The following is a 20,789-nucleotide window of genomic DNA, read 5'->3' on the forward strand; positions in this document are numbered from 1 at the left end:
TGGGAAAACAAAATGTCCGTCAACATAAATGTAAAACAACTCAAGAACGTTCAACAAAAAGGAAAATGAATACACTGCAGATACAGACGCCAGTCATCACCTGAGATTTGTCAAATTACAGCTTCGGACTCTCAAAATGACGATAATGACTTTTGACAATGACGACTGTAAACATGGCGATGATGCAGGAGTCAGCAGGACACAGTTAAATGGATGTTTTACGGGTCAGCTGATACACCTCAGCTATTACCCGCTGTCCTTTATGTGCTCCCTTGTTGGAGTTCAGACCTTTTCAGAGGTTTTTCAAAAATGCCTTTTATTGCTGTGGTCCACTGGAGCCAGCTGGAAAGTGGGATAAAATCGCATCGAACCTCTCTATCTGAGGCGTCCATGGGAGATGGGCTTCCTTCGCTGTGGTTGGCCTGGACACACTCAGTCTGAGGGTGTGTTTTCAATTAATACGAATGTCTGCAGCTTCCAGTGCCAGTAAATCCTGCCTGCAGCTCCGTGACTTATGTTGGGTCGTCTAAACTGAGGAACCTGAGTGTTGCAAGCCAGAAGACTTCATGTAAATGTGTGCAACCACAGATACACACTCTCACGTGTCTCATTCCCGCTCTCCCAACCACACACAAGCTGTGTCTGCACAAATAATAATTAAAGTTTTCACGTACAAATGACAAACAAATGACAAACAAAATTCCCCTTTGTTTAATGTTACAAGTAAACAACAAACGGATTTCAATGAAGAGATGCTCAGAGGGGTAATCCACTCTGTAAAACTAAAATACTATGAAGTCTCGGTAAAGACGGGGCAGTTTCAGACAGCTTCTTTCGACTTGGTGTCACACATGAAGGACTATGCCATTCATAAGATGATTTCATCTGTGAATAAAACATCTTCGTGCTGAATGAGACCAAATACAACCTTTACACAGATTTAAACACCATATGTCTTTTAGATGTTGGCCTGAGACACAACGCCTTCATGTTGTCAGTGATATCACATCTGGCCTCACTCTCAGAAACATTGGCACTGGACTGTTTTCTCACATGGAATTATATTATGGAGTCAGAGACCAGAGAGAAAACTGCATGTTGACACCAGACCAGCTACGAAGCTGCCGTCGCTATCGTCTCTCTGTTTTTTTTTCTGTGCGGACGTTTTATTTGCGTGTTTAAAAAAAAACGATTTCGATTCGTGGATGTCAGCCATGAGGAATCACCGATCTGACTAATTGTGCTCTGTATCTAATATCTCCTCATGACGTCTGACCAACAAATCCTCAGCTAATGCTTTGCATATTGAACAGCATATTTATCTCATCATCTCTCCTTCTCGGCAGCTATTATTGAGCTCGTTTAAAGAGATGTTTTTGCTTGTTTTGAAATCATGCTCCAGGTGTTTCTATTCTGTCTTACAAATCAGCGTAACTCAGTGCAATTAATGAACCGTGAAGCATAATATTTGAGTGAACGTGTTGTTCCGTGGCCCGACGGGGTGAGGTATTTTACCCACACACCGGTTAATCCGGCTATGTAAACGCAAGCAGTGGGTAGCAGGTACCCCAGACAGGAATGTTAATGAGCGCTGCTTATCCAGCTCTATGTATAATAGGCTTATAGCACTTCAGCTAGCGGCGTTTCTCCACGGGCCAGACTCCCACTGGGCCCAGTCACCAACCACTCGCACAACAAGGCTGCCTGTGTGGCTGTGTCATGTTATATTTTCTTTCTCCTGCAAAAGATCACTTGTTATTTATAATCACTGTTAGCCAGGAGACCCATGGGGTATCACATTGTCCGAGGAGGCAGCATCCTCCACAGCATAGATGAGAAAGTTCTGCAGGTGCCGAGCAGATGGACTGTATTGGTCCACTGCCCGCCTCCCATTTATTACCACTGCTCAGTAGACTAGCGAGCCTTTAAGCGCTTTAGATTGATTATATTTGACAGTTGCGCTCATGTAATCTAAACAGTCAGACTGCTCTGACAGTGTGTGTGTGTGTTTTTAAGTGAGAGCGGTATGTATCTGTGTGCCCAGACTTTGAGGCCTGATTGTTTAATAATGCAAGTCATACACTAGCAGTAAGTGTTCGCTGCGCTGTGCGGCACCCTGTAGAGCGGGGGTGTCAAACTCATTTTCACTCTGGGCCACATCAGCATCATGGTCGGCCACAAAGGGCCGGTTGTAAATGTAACTACTCGTAACATGTTGTTAAATAACTGTCTCTGCATTTGATTATTGTTTATTCAAGTGTTAAAATATTGTACATGCAGTTATATAAATGTAAACATATATTGACGCACATTTCTGTTATTATAACTTAAATCCTTTTAATTTAGGGTTAAGAAACCCACATTACTCTATCAAAGATCAAACTGTTAAAGAAAATATCAAAGACAAATATCAAACAAGTTATTACAATAACTTTGTTCAATGCTTAAAATCCTTTCAAGGGTGCGTTTGCACAATCCCACATGAAGTATTTCATGTGTTTTAAAGACACGTTTAAAGTAGTCTTCAATGTACTCACAATACATTTCCATGTCAAGTGTACAGTAACCAGCCAAAGAGCTGCTTCTACTGTGTGTTTAAGTATCTCATCATTTTGACTTTCTGTTTCATAACTTTGACTTTCAATCTCATCATTTTGACTTTCAATCATCATTTTGACTTTCTATCTCATAACCTCGACTTCCTATCTCATAATTTCGACTATGGGGATATTTATTATCAAGTCTAACTTAAAAAAAAAAAGAAGATATATATATATATTTTTACTTTTTTTTTTTTTTGCTGGCGGATTCACGGGCCACATAAAATGATGTGGTGGGAGTTTGAGACCCCTGCTGTAGCGAGACCTGCAGCTGTTTCTGCTGTCCTTTTATGCACACGTTTGCTTTTACACACACTTGTAATTTGTAACTTACTGCTTTTGTTCATCCTTAAAACGTGTTTACAGTTTACAGGCCCTTGACCATGCTTCTGTTCTGACATTGGGTTGTTATTGGCATCAACGCACCATACAGAGATGTTTATTCACAGCATGTTGTGGCTGTCCGGCTGTGTTACAGTGACATCTGTTGGTGAAGTGACAGCTGTCTTGTGTTTCAGGGAGCGATAGGGCCTGACGGTCCAACAGGAGAGATGGGGTTAGAGGGCAAGACGGTAAGAAATCGGACATGATTTTGTGCATTTATTGGAATTGCCTTGTTGGTTTTTGAAAGGAAGGCAATCTACAGTGAACTGTCTCAGCACCTTGGCTCTCATCTCTCATCCATCCCTCTCTCCACAGGGTGCTGATGGGCCTCCAGGAAAAATAGGTTTCCCTGGACCACAGGTAAACCACGGGGTACCTTTCTACTTTTCCACTTCTTCCTCTCATATGTTTTTTGGTGGTTATGTTCCTCTGGAGAGGCAAAGCATCAGAATGATTTAGAGGACCTACATGATACCAGCAGCGTGGAGGCCCACAGTCAGATACAATAAATTACCTTGGAGGAGAGAACTGTCCTTGGAAGGTTTCTACACACTGTGGGCCAGATTTACATCATGTGACTCTTGAACGCACGGCCGATTGGTGGAGGTTTGAGAATATTTACTCAGCCTGCAACTAAACCCCACTTCTAGAAATTACTTGGGCACATGCCGCTGAAAATACGAACAATCTTTATGTCTAGAAAGGCACGTAAATCGAATGTAGTAAGGGTCAATACATTAACTTATGGCCAAAAACTCTCTTTCCCCTTTTTTGTTTGATGTTGTACAATGGTCAGATATTGCGGAGTGATTCACGAAGCCTCAGTAAATCTAGACCGATGTGTGTACTTCCTTTTATCAATTACAGTATCTCTGATCGAAATTCTCCTGTCCTACAAATTCTTCTTTTTATTGTGTCCCTGCAGGGGAAGATCGGAGAGTCGGGGGAAACCGGGCATAAAGGTTTTCCGGTGAGTTCACTTTGCTCGTACATACAAATAGCATACATCTACGACTTAATAAAGACGTTCTTTGAGTAAACGACCCATGCTCTTATTTGAGCCATATTCTGTTGCTGATGGGATCACCTTAAAAAAACTACACATGTACGTCGTGTGTAATGAACGTGAGATGGTGTGTGAGCATGTACATGTATTTCTGAACTCACTTACCTTTCTGTCGCCAGGGTTTCCAAGGGCCCTCAGGACCTCCAGGGGACAAGGGAATAGCAGGCGAGCCGGTATGACCTTCCAACTGCGTCTCCACCGTTTCATAAATGTCTCTCTTGTTTCTTCATCTTCTCCTGCACCTTTACCCCTGACATATCTTGACTTCCTCACTTGCCTCAGTCTCTGTCCCTCTCTCTCCTTCTATTCTCTTTGCTATGGCCCAATCTTTTACAGTATTCTTTCTCAAGCTCATCAAACTTTTCCTCTCCCTTTTTCATAATCCTACTTCATAGTTTTTATTCAATTCTCTTTGGCAACAAACAGCACCTTGATTCTCTCTGCTGCCCAGCGCCATTAGCTCCAAAATATCATAGCCAGGAGAATTTTTACGAGATTTTAGAAGTTGTTGAAAAATATATTTGCTTGTATTAAATGTTTCCTCCAGAGCAGCCAGAGACTTGTCTCATGCTTCACATGTCTGCTCTGTAGTGGCAGGAGAGTGAACTACCAGCATGCTGGGTGACAGCTTGTTAATACAAGTGCTAAATTGCCTAACGTACAGTGACAATATGTGCTTATTGCAATGATGGATACAACCTTTATTGCAAAAAGATTTGCTGTCCTCCCTGTGGTTTTATTTAATGCACACTAAAGGAGGCAGAACAGAAAAAGATGGATCGTTAATATTAGAGGCACGCACCCGTTTGTTTTCATTGGTACAAATGGATCACAGGCTATTACTCTCCTGTTTCTAAATGATTAAAACATGGATCTCTGCTATTAATAATGCCTATTACTATCTCAACGGGACACTCAGGCAGCTGAATGGAGTTCACTTCATACAGCTGACTGTTTATACCTACGATAGCAAAGACAACCTTTATGAGAGAGGCTGACTTTAAAATGTATTTGTTTTTGAGTGGTTCAGTTAGCATTTTAATAGGTAATATACATTTGCAAAAGCATATCAACTGTGACTGTTTTGTGAGTTGTTAACAGTTTTTTAACAGTAGTTTGTATTTAGACAAGCTATTGCGGGAACGGATAAATAAAGATCCAATCATAGGAGGAGGACTAAGTGATGTTTCCCAGCAACCGCTTGTAAATATGAATAGTCTCATCTCTTGTGCCGCACAGCTGCTTTCAATACGCTTCTGAGCCCCCCGTTAGCTTTCTTTGAAATATGAATTAAAGACCACACAGATGACTTCAGTTATACCATCATTGTTGTTTGGACTGGATGCAAGTCAAGGACGGAGCAAACATTATTCATCGACGCTGAGAGTAAGACGTATTCATGGCAATGTAGCCATGTTTAGAAGTGACAGTTATTCTTTGCATTCAGAGCCAAACTGAGTACAGATGGTTTACTGATGTATCTGCAGTTGGCTCTTCCACGATAAACACGAGCCAGGGATTTTCTATTTTTCATACTTATTATACAAGGTCTGATGTTAATTAGTGTGAAATATCTCCAGCTTTTGCTCTGATTATCATTAAAGTAAATGTGTTATCATATCATAGGGATCCCCTGGGCCACCAGGAACCGTGGGACTGTTAGGAGAAGTTGGTCAAAAGGTGGGACATTTTGCAAACACACACTTGCACACACACTCAGCCATATGTGAGCATGCATATTCCACATGGATAAGGTCACTGGCATGCACACTCACACACACACACACAAAGGGTATTGTGAAGACTAAATGATTAAATATGTGACATCTGTTTTTCAGCCCAGTGAATCAATAATGCTCTCTGATTGAAGTAATTTGTCCAATCAAACTAATTAACCCACATTACGAAGGTCTCCTCTTCCTCTTGTTCTCTCATGACAATACATAATGGGACACACTCCTGACATACTGTACATATCTAATGCCAAAGACTCATTTGCCTGTAATTTCTGTCCAATATAATTGAACATTTGCCTCTACGTATTTATAAAGGGTCCTCCGGGCAAGGTGGGGGAACCAGGACTGCCAGGCGAGCCGGGGGAGAAGGTGAGACAATATATTGTTGCATGTTTACCTCAACTTTTGCATGCCTAAATTGATCAAAAGACAGTCTAAAACTACGTTAATTGATATCAAACAGTACCCAAGAAAGAGAGAATGACCATTGTTTGTGCCATGTTGCTCATGTGTATGTGTCTGTGTGTGTGTCAGGGAGCCATTGGACCTGTTGGGAACATCGGAGAGCAGGGACTGATAGGACAGCGGGTCTGTTCATCAGCAATAAACTCTATCAAATATCTGTAACAAGGTGGAGCTGTTCATTTCATTCAACTTTGTATTTGTGTGTGTGTTGTTTGTGTATAACAGGGAGAGTCCGGCCTAGAGGGAGAAGCCGGTCCAGCTGGTCCCGATGGAAGCAAGGTGACGTCTCTTCCTAATTAATTAAAGATATGACACATCGAATCCAAAAACGTAGCCATATGCTGCACTAGTGATCTTAATTTCTCCACATGTTTTAGGTAAATAAACTTAAATAAAGTCATGTCTTCATGTGCATATGCTCAGGGTGAAAAAGGCGACATGGGTCAGGAGGGCGACAATGGAGAAAAAGGTGAACTCGGGCTCAAGGGAAAAGAGGGCCCACCTGGGAGTCCTGGACTCAACGGCGTCAGAGTAAGTGGTCTGTCTTTCTGGTCAAATTCATACACACATATTTTTGGCAAACTGCCTTTCTTAGGCTGTTTCCTAATGTTGTTATCTCTCCAAAGGGTCCAGAAGGGAAACCTGGCATATTTGGGGAAAGAGGCAAACAAGGGTCAAAGGTATTAACATCAAATCATCTCCAGTGGCAGATTAATCCTTTAGAAAACCAAAGCATCTGCGTGCAATGACATAAAGATGCTATGGGGTCAGCTGTAACTTATCCTTTGTGTGTGTTTAGGGTGCCAAAGGTCATCAAGGTCACCTTGGGGAGACTGGGACGGTGGGGAAGACTGGACCACCAGGTTTCGTTGGGCAGAAGGGGTCCAGAGGAACCATTGGACACGTGGTAAAGTGGAACAGTAATGATTTCAACATTCATTTTTGAAGACACAAACTGTTTTAATAAGAAGTTTGCAGGCCGTCTAAATCGCGTGCAGTGATGACACAACATTTGTTTCCATTAGGGAGCTCCTGGTCGAATGGGCCAACAGGGGGAACCTGGTATTGCAGGTTATGAGGTAAGATTGTTTTAGGATAAGCAAGTGTCTGCATGTGGATGGCCATAAAACTTTATGTCCATTTGGTGAATCGTTTCACGTAACATCGTGCCTCGGGTCTGTCTGTGCAGGGCCATCGGGGATCACAGGGCCCCATGGGGCCTTCAGGACCAAAAGGTGAAAAGGTACACCTCGTTCACTTTATGTGTAACACTGATCTCCTCTTCTTCCTTCTTATCTGTTGCCAGTATATCCCAGCACCAGTTTGGATTGGCCACAAATCCCCTGAAAGTAGATCAATAACCCCCAATGTTTGTTTTTTTTGTTGTTCAGCATCTTAATTGCACTTCTCTCTGTAAGCAGCGTGTACTGATCAGCATTGTTTGGATACCTTAGTGCCATCATCAAACACAACACAATGTTAATCATGGCTTTTATTTCAAGCAAAGACTGAGAGGTGATTTCACATATATGGGGATGTTGTTAGGTCATGTGAGCGCATCTAAAAGAAGGCGTACACGAAAGTAACCATTTCAGGAATCGTTTGAAAAGGTAGATAGAGTGTATTGAAACATCAAAATGTTCATTGTTCTCATTTGTATCTGCAGGGCGAGCAGGGGGATGATGGGAAAGTAGAGGGTCATCCTGGTCCTCCAGGTGACACAGTAAGTCAAACCTGACTTACTATTCTCCATCCTTTGCTGTAAGATTGCATCAAACAATTGATTTGCTGTCAACTCATCTGTTCCTTGTGTTATCAGGGTACTCCAGGTGACAGAGGAGAGAGAGGAGAATCAGGAGATCCGGGGTATGAAGTAAGTACCATCACTTCAAGCCATTTTAAAATAATTGATTTGGCGTTTGTGTGGTTTACATTCTGTTACTCTTTCTCAGGGTCAAGTTGGTCTGGATGGCGGGAGAGGCCGGTCTGGAGCTCATGGACTACCTGTGAGTGTCAAGACTTTGGATTTCCATACACAGTCTGGTCTACATAAACAAACAGCAGGCATGCTCACACAGGTTGTCTTTATGTGCTTTCATGAACACAACTGGCCATTTCAGGGACATGCTGGACCTCGCGGGCAACAAGGACCCAAAGGGGCCAAAGGAGATCAAGTAAGGATATCAAAACAAAACTATATTGTGTGCCTGTTTGAGGGGTTAGAATTATATGCACTCCTATTTATTGTCTGTATTGCATCATCTTCAGTCCATGAGAGCTTTAGATGTGTTCAAACTTGTATATGGTGTGAGTTTTTTTTCTCTCTCTTCAGGGTCAAAAAGGCAAAAAGGGTCAGTCAGGACAAAAGGGAACCAGAGGACTGGAGGTAAGTTATCGAGTCTCCATACATCCACACGGCTTCGGTGACTTACAGTATTTCATTTCACTCTGCAGATGATTTTGCATAACCTCAGCCTTTAACAAGTTTGTCTCCATGACTACAATACTTGGAAACGAGGCGCATTATAAATGGATCAAACTAGACTTGAAAAAAACCGATTGTGTCAATTGACTCAAGTAAAAGACGGATGGAGAAGAAGCCGGTAACATGCGCCGTCATGCTCGGCCCAGATTTCTGATAGGTCCTCTCTTCTCCTCAGGGTGCGGGAGGTCTTTCCGGTCCCAGAGGTGTGGTGGGTCGAGAGGGGCTGGAGGGTGTGCCCGGGATGGATGGAGTCGCAGGAAAAGATGGCAGTAAAGGCATGCCGGTGAGACAAACAAATACATCTAAAAGTTCAACAAAGGCCTTATCCTCTGTTGAGCTCTGGGGCAAGGAGCTGGCCATCCTTAGGTCCTGCTAAAATAGAAATGTCAACAGATTGGTAATCTTTGTGATGAATCTTATTCATTTGGCCTCCGTGATATTTATTTAGGGAGAGCATGGTGATGATGGGGAGGCTGGTCTTCCTGGCAAAGCGGGCTCACGTGGTAAAACTGGCGGTCCAGGACTCCCGGGAGAGCAGGGGACCTTTGGACCAAAGGTAAGAGGGATGAGTCTTATGCTGTGCTGTGATTATACAATACTATGTATTTATAGATATAATATGCTGCCATGCATGATGAATCCAGTAATGATTATTTAACTCTCCATGAGCGATCTTCAGTCATTTCACCATTTATTTATCCATCCAGGGTCAGCAGGGTCTTCGAGGCCAGAGTGGACCTCCAGGAAAAAGAGGCTTCAGAGGTGGAATGGGACTACCAGGGCCACAGGGAGACCAAGGACCTAAAGGACAACTTGTGAGTAGCAAATGTAATAAAAGGCAGTGACTCATCAATACCCTGAATCATATGATTTTATGACATTTCTGAGATTCTGTGTTACTGATTGTTGCTTTTCATTCTTGTTCAGGGTGATACAGGGGAAGCAGGTTTTCCAGGAATCTTGGGAGTCTTTGGACCAAGCGTATGTTCGGCATCAAACAGCACGCATGTCTACAACAGCCACAGACAAACCCACACGGCCATTAAAAACCAGCCTGTGTTATGATCCTAAATCTTCACCCTTAAAAAGTAGAACTCAGTCTATGAGGGCGACAGAGCATTTGTAGCTTTTTTGCTAAACATATGTATGCAGACTTATACACACACACACACACACACACACACACACACATTGAAATCTGGTTGGTGTATCTTCTAAAATGACTTTGTTAGAAAAGGCCCTTTTTGGATGAGCCATTGAATTAATGAGTTAGCTTCTTTACTCCTCCCTTAGTGATTAAACCGGGGGCGCCTCTCCAGGAAGTGGATTACTCTCTAAGAAGCTAACTTCTACTTCTAATTCTGTTTTACTATTATACAACCATATACTGTATATATATATATCCCATTTTACACATACATCAAAGAAAATAACATTGGCTCATCCATAGCTAGAGTCACTCTGTGTGAAAGCTTCAGCACAAATGAGTGTACTTGTAGTCTTGAAGCAAAGTTTCCATTATGTTCCACAAACATATTCCAACTGTGTGCGGTTTAGGGGCTATAAAGAAATCGATTCTATTGAAATCACTTCACAGAGTCCAAAGCCAGAATCTTTGAAGACAGCTTGAAACATTGTCTTCTGTATGGAAACAGTTAGTGGGCGTAAGATGTTCCGTAATGAGACGTAGATGTAATTAGGATGCAGGAGTTGTGTAAGAAGACATTTTGCGAAAACTGACATCAAGTAAGTGCCGTTTTAAACGGGCGAGTGTACGATGAGGGTGTTTCAAATATTTGTCACTGTGGTTTTCAGGGGCCTCCAGGACACTTTGGGCCAAAGGGCATACGGGGACCAAAGGGGCCGCAGGGCACAATGGTAAGTAGACTTGTGATCTAGCTGACACTGAAATTGACTGAACCTTTTACTTCATTGTTTTTCATCTGTTCCTCTCCATCAGGGCAGAAGAGGAGTTGTTGGCCCTGTGGGAATCATTGGTCCCAATGGAAGCGCAGTACGTATTATACAGATTGAGAACAGCTTTAACATTTCTATCTGCTGTTATTCTTCAGCCAACTGACTGTGTACATCTCTTTACAGGGTCCTAGAGGAGAGAAGGGCAATCATGGAGAGACTGTAAGTCTCGATTTACAACCACATCTAGTCTTTTCAGTTTTTTACACTTTGTTTACATTGTCTGCTGTGTAAAAAGCAGATTCAATGGCAATATTCATGCTGAAAATATGTCTTTTCTCTCTCTGCACAGGGATTTCAAGGCCCACGGGTATGTTTGCACAGCGTGTCATTTTATGTTGCTGCAGATCATTTGTATTTTCTACGGCCACTTAAAACCTTATTCTGCATGTGTGCTGTTCTTCTTTATTAGGGGTCTCCTGGACCTTGTGGACTCCCTGGACTTCCAGTAAGTTGTTCACCTTTTAAGCAGCAGTTTAAGCAGCTGTCAAACAAATATAATGTCATTTTCAAGTTGCAAAAAATAACTTTTTCTTTTTCTTACTTTAGGGTCGCCCGGGTATCCCGCCATCATTTGTAAGTCATGTTTTGTTTGCTGATTTAACTAAATCCAATATACACTGAAATGTGTTATCCAGAAGGATAAAATCACACTGAGATATTTTAAGATTCTGTTATTTTCTGCAGGAGGAAGATGGTCTTTGGTTTATGGATTCACACACCCCACTCAGGACTGAGGTTAGTGGAGTATGACGTCAGCATTTCTCTGCATTGTTACCCGTTATCTTTTTGCAAACTGCACAGACTCATCTCTTGGTCTGTCCTCCAGAATAAGCCAGTGATGGACCTGCCGATGCTGGACCAGGGCACAGAGATCTTTAAGACCCTCCACTACCTCAGTAACCTGATCCAGAGCCTGAAGAACCCACTGGGCACCCGGGACAACCCCGCCCGCATCTGCAGGGACCTGCACAGCTGTGAACAGAAGTTAAACGACGGTAAGGGTGTTTGTATGTTGTGTTGGAAACAGACACAAGGAACAATTTCATATTTAGATTGACTTATTACCCCATATGTGCTTTTTCAGGCACTTATTGGATGGACCCCAACCTGGGCTGCTCGTCAGATACAATAGAAGTCTCCTGCAACTTTTCTGGAGGTGGACAGACTTGCCTAAAGCCAATAACTGTATCCAAGGTATTTCAGACACAATAACAGCCCCAATGATCGGCAAAGATGATACAATTTAAAGAAATATTACACGCATGAGTGCATACCAGACTTGTTAATCAGCGCCTGTTCTGCCCGTTTGAGCAGCCGACTATCAGCGTCGGTCGTGTCCAGATGAACTTCTTGCACCTGCTGAGCTCAGAGGCAGAGCAGCACATCCTCATCTACTGTCTGAACGTCTCGGTTTGGAGGTCAGCTGAGGATCAGCCGGCCGCTCAGAGCTCTGTGAGATTCAAATCCTGGAGTGGGGAGGTGTTCGAGGCGGGAGGAGAGCTCGAGCCAGAAGTCGTAGAAGACTCCTGCTGGGTAGGACGGACAAGAGGCCTTCTGGCTCACTGCCCTTTAGTTTACATCATTCTTGACATGCAGACTTTTCAAACTTGTTGCCCTGATTGAGGCGTTTATATTTTGGACTGTAAAATGTCTTCTGGGTTTCAGGTGAAAGATGGCCGCTGGCACCAAACACATTTTGTGTTCCACTTCCTGGATCCCTCTCTGCTTCCTGTGGTTGACATCTACAACCTCCCCAAGACTACCCCTGGCTCACATTACCACCTAGAAGTAGGTCCTGTATGCTTCCTGTGAGGGCTGCCGTGGAAGTCTTCTGAGCGTGGAGGGATGGATCATCAGCCCTTGGTGACACCCTCATGCGGGCGTGGAGATCGGAGCAATCTCCTCCAATCCATGGCAAAAATAATCCAAGCGAGTGCAAGCCTCCCTCCAAACAGATCCTGCTTCACTCTTCCAAACTCCCATTGGACTGCAGACACAGAGGGAGGAAGCACGGGGGTGCTGGAGGGTCAAAGAAGAGCTGAGGAGGAGCAGGGGAGTTCTTGCACTAATAGCTTCTCCATATGGCAAAGGCTTCTTCAAGCTCTTCAAGGAGGATCTCCATATGTACGTCCGCTTGGAGAAAAAACGGCTCTATGCCACACAATCTCTCAAAAACATTGCTCAGTGAAGGGAGACCAAGGCCAAGTTAATCAGCGGACATTATAGTAACTTATTTTTTTAACTGTATACAGTCTGTATACTGTGTGTACTTTTAAATACCAGGAATTCAGTTCTGTCAGGAGTGAAGAATTAAAATAATTGGGATCCGTTAAATGTACATATATATATATGTATGCTTATTATCAACTTTTATTAATGTATATCTTATGTCAAGAAATAATCTTCAAGTGCAATAGAAAATGAGAAGATAATTTGGTATTTCAAACTTATATGGAAGGATTTTTCAGGGGTGCCATGTTATTTTCCTTTGGTGCTAATCTCCTGTTTATCTTGCCCACGTGTGAATAAATCCAGAGGCAGGCTCATTTGCTTCAATTGAGCAGTTATCACATCTGTATTTACTAGTGCTCCAAATGGGAGATCACGGCTTTTAGTCTCATCTCAAATGTGGGTAAACTCGTGTAAACTCTCAGTAGTAACGTCTGAAGCCACACACTGACGCACACAAGCCGTCCACATGGAGCGTCAGTGCATTAAATACTTATTCCTATACTTATTATTCATACATTATTGAACAAGATGCCACTGATGATTAGGGAGAACATCTGCAGTTGTAAAGGTTAAAAAAAAAAAGTATGGAGCTCTAGTTTTCAGTCGTGTTTTATTCATTTCTCTACAACTCTGGAGGATCAGTTCCATGCTTCCTTAAGTACGATAGGAGATGGGAGGGAAACAGTTATTATTTTCTCGGCACCACATGGTACCAGGAGTCTCTTCTTCTACCCCACTTACAGTAGACAGACTACAGGTACAGGCATTCCTCAGAGGACAACTGAGCCACAGGAGAGAGGAGAGTGGGTCCATGGATCAAAATGAATCTTCCATCCCATCCTCTCTCTCATGCATGGTGCTAAGTAAATGATCTAAGGTGCTAACCATAGTGCTGTAATTACACCACTTTGCTGAAATATTCTGATGTTCATAGTGCATGCTTGCTTAGATTAATAAAAAAAGTCAATATAATATATTGCCATAGCTTCCATAATGCACTATAATGCTAATACCCCATCGCAAATTACATACCGTAGTTTCCCTAATAGTCAGTTTTTGTTCAATACTGCAATTTACAAAGATGCTTATTCTGACTAAAAACATTTTAGAGATAACTATAAACAGATTACTCCTTTTGTATCCAGTATAAATCACAGGGTCTGAAGTATTTTTTAAGAATAAAATTATCATATAGTCTGTACAAAGCCCCCCACAGCTGTATGTAATATTTTTTAGAAACACAACTAGTGGAGATAGTTTTGATGAAATCACAGTTTCTTTGTTGTAGCTGGTCACAAGTCTGTATAATTGTGCAAACCTTGCTGTCAACAGTCGATCCCCTCTTGCTAATTTAATGTTATTTAATGTTGTTAACGTGGTTGCTGACTGAGCAAGTTCTGTTGGTTGAAGCAATACTCTTTCTGACAACTTTATATATCAGTTTGCCCAACTGGTCTTGGAGTTTATAGAGTTTTATGTGTAAATTTGGGGCTCCAGAGAACAAATTTATTTCAATGTTAATTATCTTTTATTTTTTTAATTTTTGTTCATTTGCTTTATGTTGTTTTTCCTCTATGATAATCAAACATGTACTGTACCAGGACTCTGTGCTATACTATTACTTGTGTTTTAAATAATTATGCAAATATGTGAACATTGTTTCTTCTTTTTGTAAATCTGTTGTAGACATTAAAACGAGTTAAGAATACCTCACATTTTTACACATGACTTGGAGCAAAGATTTTCTGTTGCCTTTATAATTAAAGGATGTCTGGAAATATCAGCCAAATACAGTCAGTCAAACAAAGACCATTTCTGGTGCCAGCATCCTTTATATGTCTACTTCAATAAATACTTTCAATTTGTGTGTGGATTATTCATTTTCAACTATGGCTGAATGGCTTGAATATCCACAAACATAAAATGAAAAACACGGTGTGTAAAATAGTTTTAAATAACTGACACAAATATTTGAAGACAGATTAAAAGAAATGCAGGATCGACCTCTTGCTATTTACGAGTCTAATACAATACAATAAGAGTACAGTTAATAATTGTGTATGTATAATATAATTTCGCAGTCCTGCTCACTCAAGGTGTGGGGTCTGAAAAGTGTTTCTAATAGCCAATACTTTTATATAGTGTACTAAATAAACAAGGCTTGTGATGATGGCCAATGATTTTGAAACGTATACATTATAACATAACATTATTGCTGGATTGTGTGACTGCAAACATGGTGTAACTTTCCCTACAAGCTGAGAGATAAACACCATGTCCAGTTGATTCAAGCAGTCACAACAGAAACATAGATCAAGATCCAACAGAAAGCTCATGTCCCAATATACTTCGTTAAAATGTCAAGGATTGCGTTGTTGGGGGTGAGGATGTGTTGAGCCTATACTATATAGATGAGACTGTGTACAAAATGCTTTCCACAATAACAATTATGTAAAGAAGTGTAAGTAATCTCAATCGTGCTTCAAGTGTACAAATAGCATTTGTTTTTCGGGTTTGATTCCTTGGTGACAAATTCTATTACATAGCAGCCAACCATTATCTACATTTACATACATTATATGACAGCAAGTCCTTGGTCAGTGTTTTAAATCATGTAGACTAAAATCTAACCAAAGTGTGTACAGTGTTCATCCTAGCAGAATATTTCGGACCAAAGAACTCATTCGTGCACATTACTAACTTTGCTTCTTCCCACAAGTACTTGTTAAACAACTCATTTAACATGTGCATACATGCCACTATGCACAATAGCAATTAGTAAAGTTACATCAAGTTTCTACTTTAACAAAAGAAAATGGATCAAAGAGAGTAATACAGGTGTGATGCAGGGGTGTGTAAATGTAATGTCTCTGGAGAGACATTTGTCCAACGATGGCCCAAAGACAGACAGGATGTGGACCAGTAAACAAACCTCAGAAAATATGTTTTCATTTTATTTCAAATTGATGTTTGTGTCACTTATTCTGAAACTCTGGCTTCCTGTCACAACAATGTAGGAAACGTGAAACAGCAGGTCCACGTGCTGTCAATCTGTGGACACTGGAGGACCACATAGGACCAAGGACAGGGTCCAACCTGACACCCTCAAACCTCCATGCAAACATGCATCTCTATATTATTGGACATTATATGAGACCGTGTTTTTTAAATAGGCCTGAATGGAGACTTAATGTGTGGTTAACCCCTGGGCAGGTCACGTGACTCTCAAACGCGACAGGAGACTGAGTCACAATGTCATGTTAGTTGTATTATTTGAGCTCATGTGGATATATTCCTCTTAAAGTTGTATTTAATGTCTGTTTGTGCAGCGGAGGACTGTTGAGGACCTGATGGAGACTCTGAGGTAAGAACGAGCTGTTCTCAGTCGAACGTTCCATCGTTACCATGTTTACCAAATTGTGCATTTTTTCTAAATTCAGTCTGTTCCAACCGTTGGTCCGTCAGAAAAAGCCGAAATCTACTTTCACTCGAAAAAGCCGAAATCTACTTTCACTCGAAGAAACCTCCCAAGAAACACCTTCAAACCAGGATTTTTCTGCATCCGTGACTTAACGTTACTGATAAAGGTAAGTCTGATTCTGATCAACTTTTGCAGGAAAAAAAGCGAGATTTATATACTTTTTCCACCACTGTTTTTTATGTATTTATTTATGTATCTATCTGAACCGATGTTTATCCTAATATTGATAATATTTTCAGTTATCAGTGTATATTAATCCACTAGGACTGACTTTTGACTGTTGAGACCAAGTTTAAACAAGTTTATCTGAACAAAAGCTGCTTTCTTGGTTAGCTAACGTTAGCTTTATAGACCCGACCGTCCAGCGTTAGCTTAAACTGAGAAATGCTAATAGAAATATTGTTTCTTTATATTTATATAACTTCTCGGTGATACGGATCACAAGTGATGCACGCATGATAATATATTTAATCCATATTAACTCACAATTCATACATTTCTTACATACTTGTGATATTTTTCATACATATTAACACAATGAACAGCAGAGTGAAAGAACCACTAAAAGATATTTTCTATCGAAAAAGTGCTGATATGTTTCTGACTTTTAGTCAATGTAGACATATGGAAGGCCTCCTGCAGTAACAACACTGAAACAAATGCAAACATGTTGCACTGTACTGGGTTTGTTTCTGCTAATACTTTTGCGAGCGTATCATTTATTGTATGACATTTACTTTCTATCTAGTCACACTGCTTTGTGCTACTGATCCTTTCAATGTGATATGAGAAATGACTATGATATGGATCAGTGGTCTGAGGGTTGTGTGTGTTTTTACCCTCAGATGGCACGACAGTTCCCCTACGTCCCCCTACGTTCCTCCTCCACTCGCTGTGACCCATCTCCTCCCTCCTATTGTATCTTCACTCCTATTTCTCCTCTCTCTTCTTCTAGCTCCTCTTCTAGCTCCTCACCTAGTCCCCCACCAGACTACAACCCTGGCAGCACGGACACAGTCCCTCCAACCAGGAGCACGGTAAGAACAAAGAACCTGAATGTCACACAGTTATTTTAACACTTTGATAAGTTTCTTTCATCATCTCCCATTGAGACTCACATACCGAATGACTAACAGGACTGCCTGCAGAGAAGTCTATATGATGTAACAGTCCTTGGTTTGTTTCCACGATGTGGAGCAGTGGTCTGATGGTTGTATTTATTTTTTTAAACCTTCAGGCGGGACGACGCTTCACGTGGAGGACTTTCCTCATCCCGGACCCCAACCGCCCCGACTCCCCACGGATCATCCGCCGTAGAATCCCAGCCTCACAACGCAGCACTGGCTCCTCCACTCGCTGTGACCCATCTCCTCCCTCCTATTGTATCTTCACTCCTATTTCTCCTCTCTCTTCTTCTAGCTCCTCTTCTAGCTCCTCACCTAGTCCCCCACCAGACTACAACCCTGGCAGCACGGACACAGTCCCTCCAACCAGGAGCACGGTAAGAACAAAGAACCTGAATGTCACACAGTTATTTTAACACTTTGATAAGTTTCTTTCATCATCTCCCATTGAGACTCACATACCGAATGACTAACAGGACTGCCTGCAGAGAAGTCTATATGATGTAACAGTCCTTGGTTTGTTTCCACGATGTGGAGCAGTGGTCTGATGGTTGTATTTATTTTTTTAAACCTTCAGGCGGGACAACGCTTCACGTGGAAGTCTTTCCTCATCCCGGACCCCAACCGCCCCGACTCCCCACGGCTCATCCTCCGTAGAATCCCAGCCTCACAACGCAGCACTGGCTCCTCCACTCGCTGTGACCCATCTCCTCCCTCCTATTGTATCTTCACTCCTATTTCTCCTCTCTCTTCTTCTAGCTCCTCACCTAGTCCCCCACCAGACTACAACCCTGGCAGCACGGACACAGTCCCTCCAACCAGGAGCACGGTAAGAACAAAGAACCTGAATGTCACACAGTTATTTTAACACTTTGATAAGTTTCTTTCATCATCTCCCATTGAGACTCACATACCGAATGACTAACAGAACTGCCTGCAGAGAAGTCTATATGATGTAACAGTCCTTGGTTTGTTTCCACGATGTGGAGCAGTGGTCTGATGGTTGTATTTATTTTTTTAAACCTTCAGGCGGGACAACGCTTCACGTGGAAGTCTTTCCTCATCCCGGACCCCAACCGCCCCGACTCCCCACGGCTCATCCTCCGTAGAATCCCAGCCTCACAACGCAGTACTGGCTCCTCCACTCGCTGTGACCCATCTCCTCCCTCCTATTGTATCTTCACTCCTATTTCTCCTCTCTCTTCTTCTAGCTCCTCTTCTAGCTCTTCTAGCTCTAACAATCTGTTTTTGTGTTCAATTTAGCTGCCGTCCAGTGTCGAGCCTCGGGTTTTCACCTGCACGAAGAAGCCTTCCAGTTAGTTCCTCGGAGATCAACTGTGTAGTCTTGGCGTTCCTGTGTCGAGCCTCGGGTATCACACAGACGTTCCAGCCTGCCTGCCAGCCACTTTCCGGCTAGGATCAGAGCGGAGCGCGAGGACGCGCCTCTGTGTTTGACGTGACTGTTTACCTGTCGGCTTCGTCAGCCGCTCAGAGGATTTTGCCACTTTCCGGCTTGGACCCATGCGGAGCGCATAGAGACGCCTCCTTTTTGACTATGTATTTCCTGTCTTTTCCTCTGCCTGAGAGAAATAAATAAAATTGTTTTTTGAAATATAACTCTGCTGTCCTGAGTCTGCATTTGGGTCCATGAACGCACCACATCATAACACCTTTGATTGTATTGTCACTGCACCGAGACTCAGGCAGGGTGTCTGCACACAGCGAGTGGTCTGGGGGGGAATAGCGTGAACCTCCAAATAAGTAAGAAAGAAAAGTTAAAGTGAGTTGCAGGTGTGTGCACTGATGTCTTACCTAATTGTCACCGATATGTTAGCTACAGAAGCTGACCATAAAGTAGCACTTTGTTGTGCAATAACGTCACACTCAGTTGCAAACTTGTTGGCAACACCAAGCTAATGCAGTCTAATATAACACAGCCTGGATACATCAACACATCTATTTAACAGTTTAAAGATGAACTGAGCATTATAAAGTACACAAAGGGAGGATTCAATGCAGGACTGTTGAGTGTATGTTGCTTTTTTATTTTAATGAGCAATGTGAGTCATTTGAGTTTGTCAGCTTGGTAGATCGTCTTCATGCCGAGCTTAGTGGCTTCTAAGGACCCAAGAAAAGGTCTTAAATCATATATTAAAAGAAAAGACATTTGACACATTAAATTGATGGATTTTAAATTGACTTCAGCATAAAGTCCCTCCAAATATGACAGAAGGATGGAGGCATTAAGGCAAGTTGTATGTGTTTTACTGCTAATGTTCACTCACTAACTCGTGACATAATCCCATCTGTGTTTCTGCCTAGCTGAACTGATTGAAAACATGGATAAGAAAGCAACTTGGGACCGCTTCTACACTGAGAGCAGCAGCAGCACAAACACCTTCAAACACTTTGAGTGGTTCTTTGGCTTCGATGCTGTCCGGGACTTCATTATGCCCCTATTGCAGACCAAGCCCCACCCAGACGGTTTGCTCCAAGTCCTGGCTATGGGCTGTGGCACTTCTGCTTTCGGGCCCTGTATTTACAGACGCTCTCCTCTCCCGGTCCGGGTCACTTGTGCAGACATTTCCCCCATAGCTGTGCGACTAATGCATGAACACGTCCAAACCAAAGCCATTCAAGCTCACAATCTTTCCTCTCGGCTTGAGTTCGTAGAGCTGGACTGCACACAGCTCCACGAGCACTACGGTTGTAGCAGTGTGGACCTTATAGTTGATAAGGGCACCACAGATGCCTTGTTGAGGTCTAAGGAAGGGAAATGGAAGGCCAATCAGGTGCTGAAGCAGTGTTTGTCGGTGTTGCGGAGCTCAGGGTCTCTGCTCCAGTTCTCTGATGAAGACCCTGATGCCAGGCTGCTGTGGCTGGAGACGGAGGCACAGGAGCCGGGGTTGATGGCAGCAGATGTTGGGGTGCAGGAGGTTGGGGAGCTAAGGGGACTGACTACTGCTACCAAGTGACTCCTCGCTCTATTGTATAGCAACTTTCTTCATCTGGATGGTGATAATATTAAATGAGTAAACTACTGAAGTGATTGTAAAAAGTAATTGATAAGGTACACAGACAGAGTGAGTCATCCACCAAACTGGACCTCCACATTCCGACAGCAGAGACAATAGATTTACTACTTATAAAATAACCTGAAGGTAAAGAATGACCTCTTTATGAAATGATAAAAGTTGACAAACCACTTAAACCAGGGGTGCCCAATATGTCGATCGCGA

General features: G+C 42.4%; 1 protein-coding gene, 1 long non-coding RNA gene and 1 pseudogene across 4 annotated transcripts in view; all 3 read left to right on the top strand.

Moving 5' to 3' along the window:
* col27a1a (collagen, type XXVII, alpha 1a) overlaps nucleotides 1-14,765 on the top strand; it is a 62,253-nt gene extending 47,488 nt beyond the window's left edge. Inside the window, exons 29-61 of one of the 2 annotated variants that reach the window (XM_079290147.1) lie at nucleotides 3,119-3,172; nucleotides 3,300-3,344; nucleotides 3,910-3,954; nucleotides 4,170-4,223; nucleotides 5,677-5,730; nucleotides 6,102-6,155; nucleotides 6,321-6,374; nucleotides 6,477-6,530; nucleotides 6,675-6,782; nucleotides 6,878-6,931; nucleotides 7,051-7,158; nucleotides 7,277-7,330; nucleotides 7,441-7,494; nucleotides 7,918-7,974; nucleotides 8,071-8,124; nucleotides 8,204-8,257; nucleotides 8,372-8,425; nucleotides 8,584-8,637; nucleotides 8,912-9,019; nucleotides 9,185-9,292; nucleotides 9,444-9,551; nucleotides 9,664-9,717; nucleotides 10,552-10,614; nucleotides 10,697-10,750; nucleotides 10,837-10,872; nucleotides 11,003-11,020; nucleotides 11,123-11,158; nucleotides 11,260-11,286; nucleotides 11,398-11,448; nucleotides 11,540-11,708; nucleotides 11,798-11,907; nucleotides 12,025-12,246; nucleotides 12,379-14,765. In XM_079290147.1, the coding sequence (XP_079146273.1) occupies nucleotides 3,119-3,172; nucleotides 3,300-3,344; nucleotides 3,910-3,954; nucleotides 4,170-4,223; nucleotides 5,677-5,730; nucleotides 6,102-6,155; nucleotides 6,321-6,374; nucleotides 6,477-6,530; nucleotides 6,675-6,782; nucleotides 6,878-6,931; nucleotides 7,051-7,158; nucleotides 7,277-7,330; nucleotides 7,441-7,494; nucleotides 7,918-7,974; nucleotides 8,071-8,124; nucleotides 8,204-8,257; nucleotides 8,372-8,425; nucleotides 8,584-8,637; nucleotides 8,912-9,019; nucleotides 9,185-9,292; nucleotides 9,444-9,551; nucleotides 9,664-9,717; nucleotides 10,552-10,614; nucleotides 10,697-10,750; nucleotides 10,837-10,872; nucleotides 11,003-11,020; nucleotides 11,123-11,158; nucleotides 11,260-11,286; nucleotides 11,398-11,448; nucleotides 11,540-11,708; nucleotides 11,798-11,907; nucleotides 12,025-12,246; nucleotides 12,379-12,525 (2,376 nt within the window). In that variant the 3' untranslated portion in view covers nucleotides 12,526-14,765. The remainder of the gene's footprint in view (nucleotides 1-3,118; nucleotides 3,173-3,299; nucleotides 3,345-3,909; nucleotides 3,955-4,169; nucleotides 4,224-5,676; nucleotides 5,731-6,101; nucleotides 6,156-6,320; nucleotides 6,375-6,476; nucleotides 6,531-6,674; nucleotides 6,783-6,877; nucleotides 6,932-7,050; nucleotides 7,159-7,276; nucleotides 7,331-7,440; nucleotides 7,495-7,917; nucleotides 7,975-8,070; nucleotides 8,125-8,203; nucleotides 8,258-8,371; nucleotides 8,426-8,583; nucleotides 8,638-8,911; nucleotides 9,020-9,184; nucleotides 9,293-9,443; nucleotides 9,552-9,663; nucleotides 9,718-10,551; nucleotides 10,615-10,696; nucleotides 10,751-10,836; nucleotides 10,873-11,002; nucleotides 11,021-11,122; nucleotides 11,159-11,259; nucleotides 11,287-11,397; nucleotides 11,449-11,539; nucleotides 11,709-11,797; nucleotides 11,908-12,024; nucleotides 12,247-12,378) is intronic. The other variant, XM_079290148.1, reaches the window with a different exon arrangement.
* Nucleotides 14,766-18,594: 3,829 nt separating this feature from the next.
* LOC306791967 lies at nucleotides 18,595-19,167 on the top strand. Its single transcript, XR_013772783.1, has 2 exons — nucleotides 18,595-18,724; nucleotides 18,814-19,167. It is a non-coding gene; the product is annotated as an uncharacterized lncRNA (long non-coding RNA).
* Nucleotides 19,168-19,807: 640 nt separating this feature from the next.
* LOC306792312 (citrate synthase-lysine N-methyltransferase CSKMT, mitochondrial-like) lies at nucleotides 19,808-20,545 on the top strand (annotated as a pseudogene). Its single transcript has 2 exons — nucleotides 19,808-19,811; nucleotides 19,873-20,545. The product of its transcript is annotated as a citrate synthase-lysine N-methyltransferase CSKMT, mitochondrial-like (transcript).
* The last annotated feature ends 244 nt before the right edge of the window (nucleotides 20,546-20,789 follow it).

This window comes from Melanostigma gelatinosum (genome assembly GCF_949748355.1).
Source record: "Melanostigma gelatinosum genome assembly, chromosome: 18".
NCBI lineage: Eukaryota > Metazoa > Chordata > Actinopteri > Perciformes > Zoarcidae > Melanostigma > Melanostigma gelatinosum.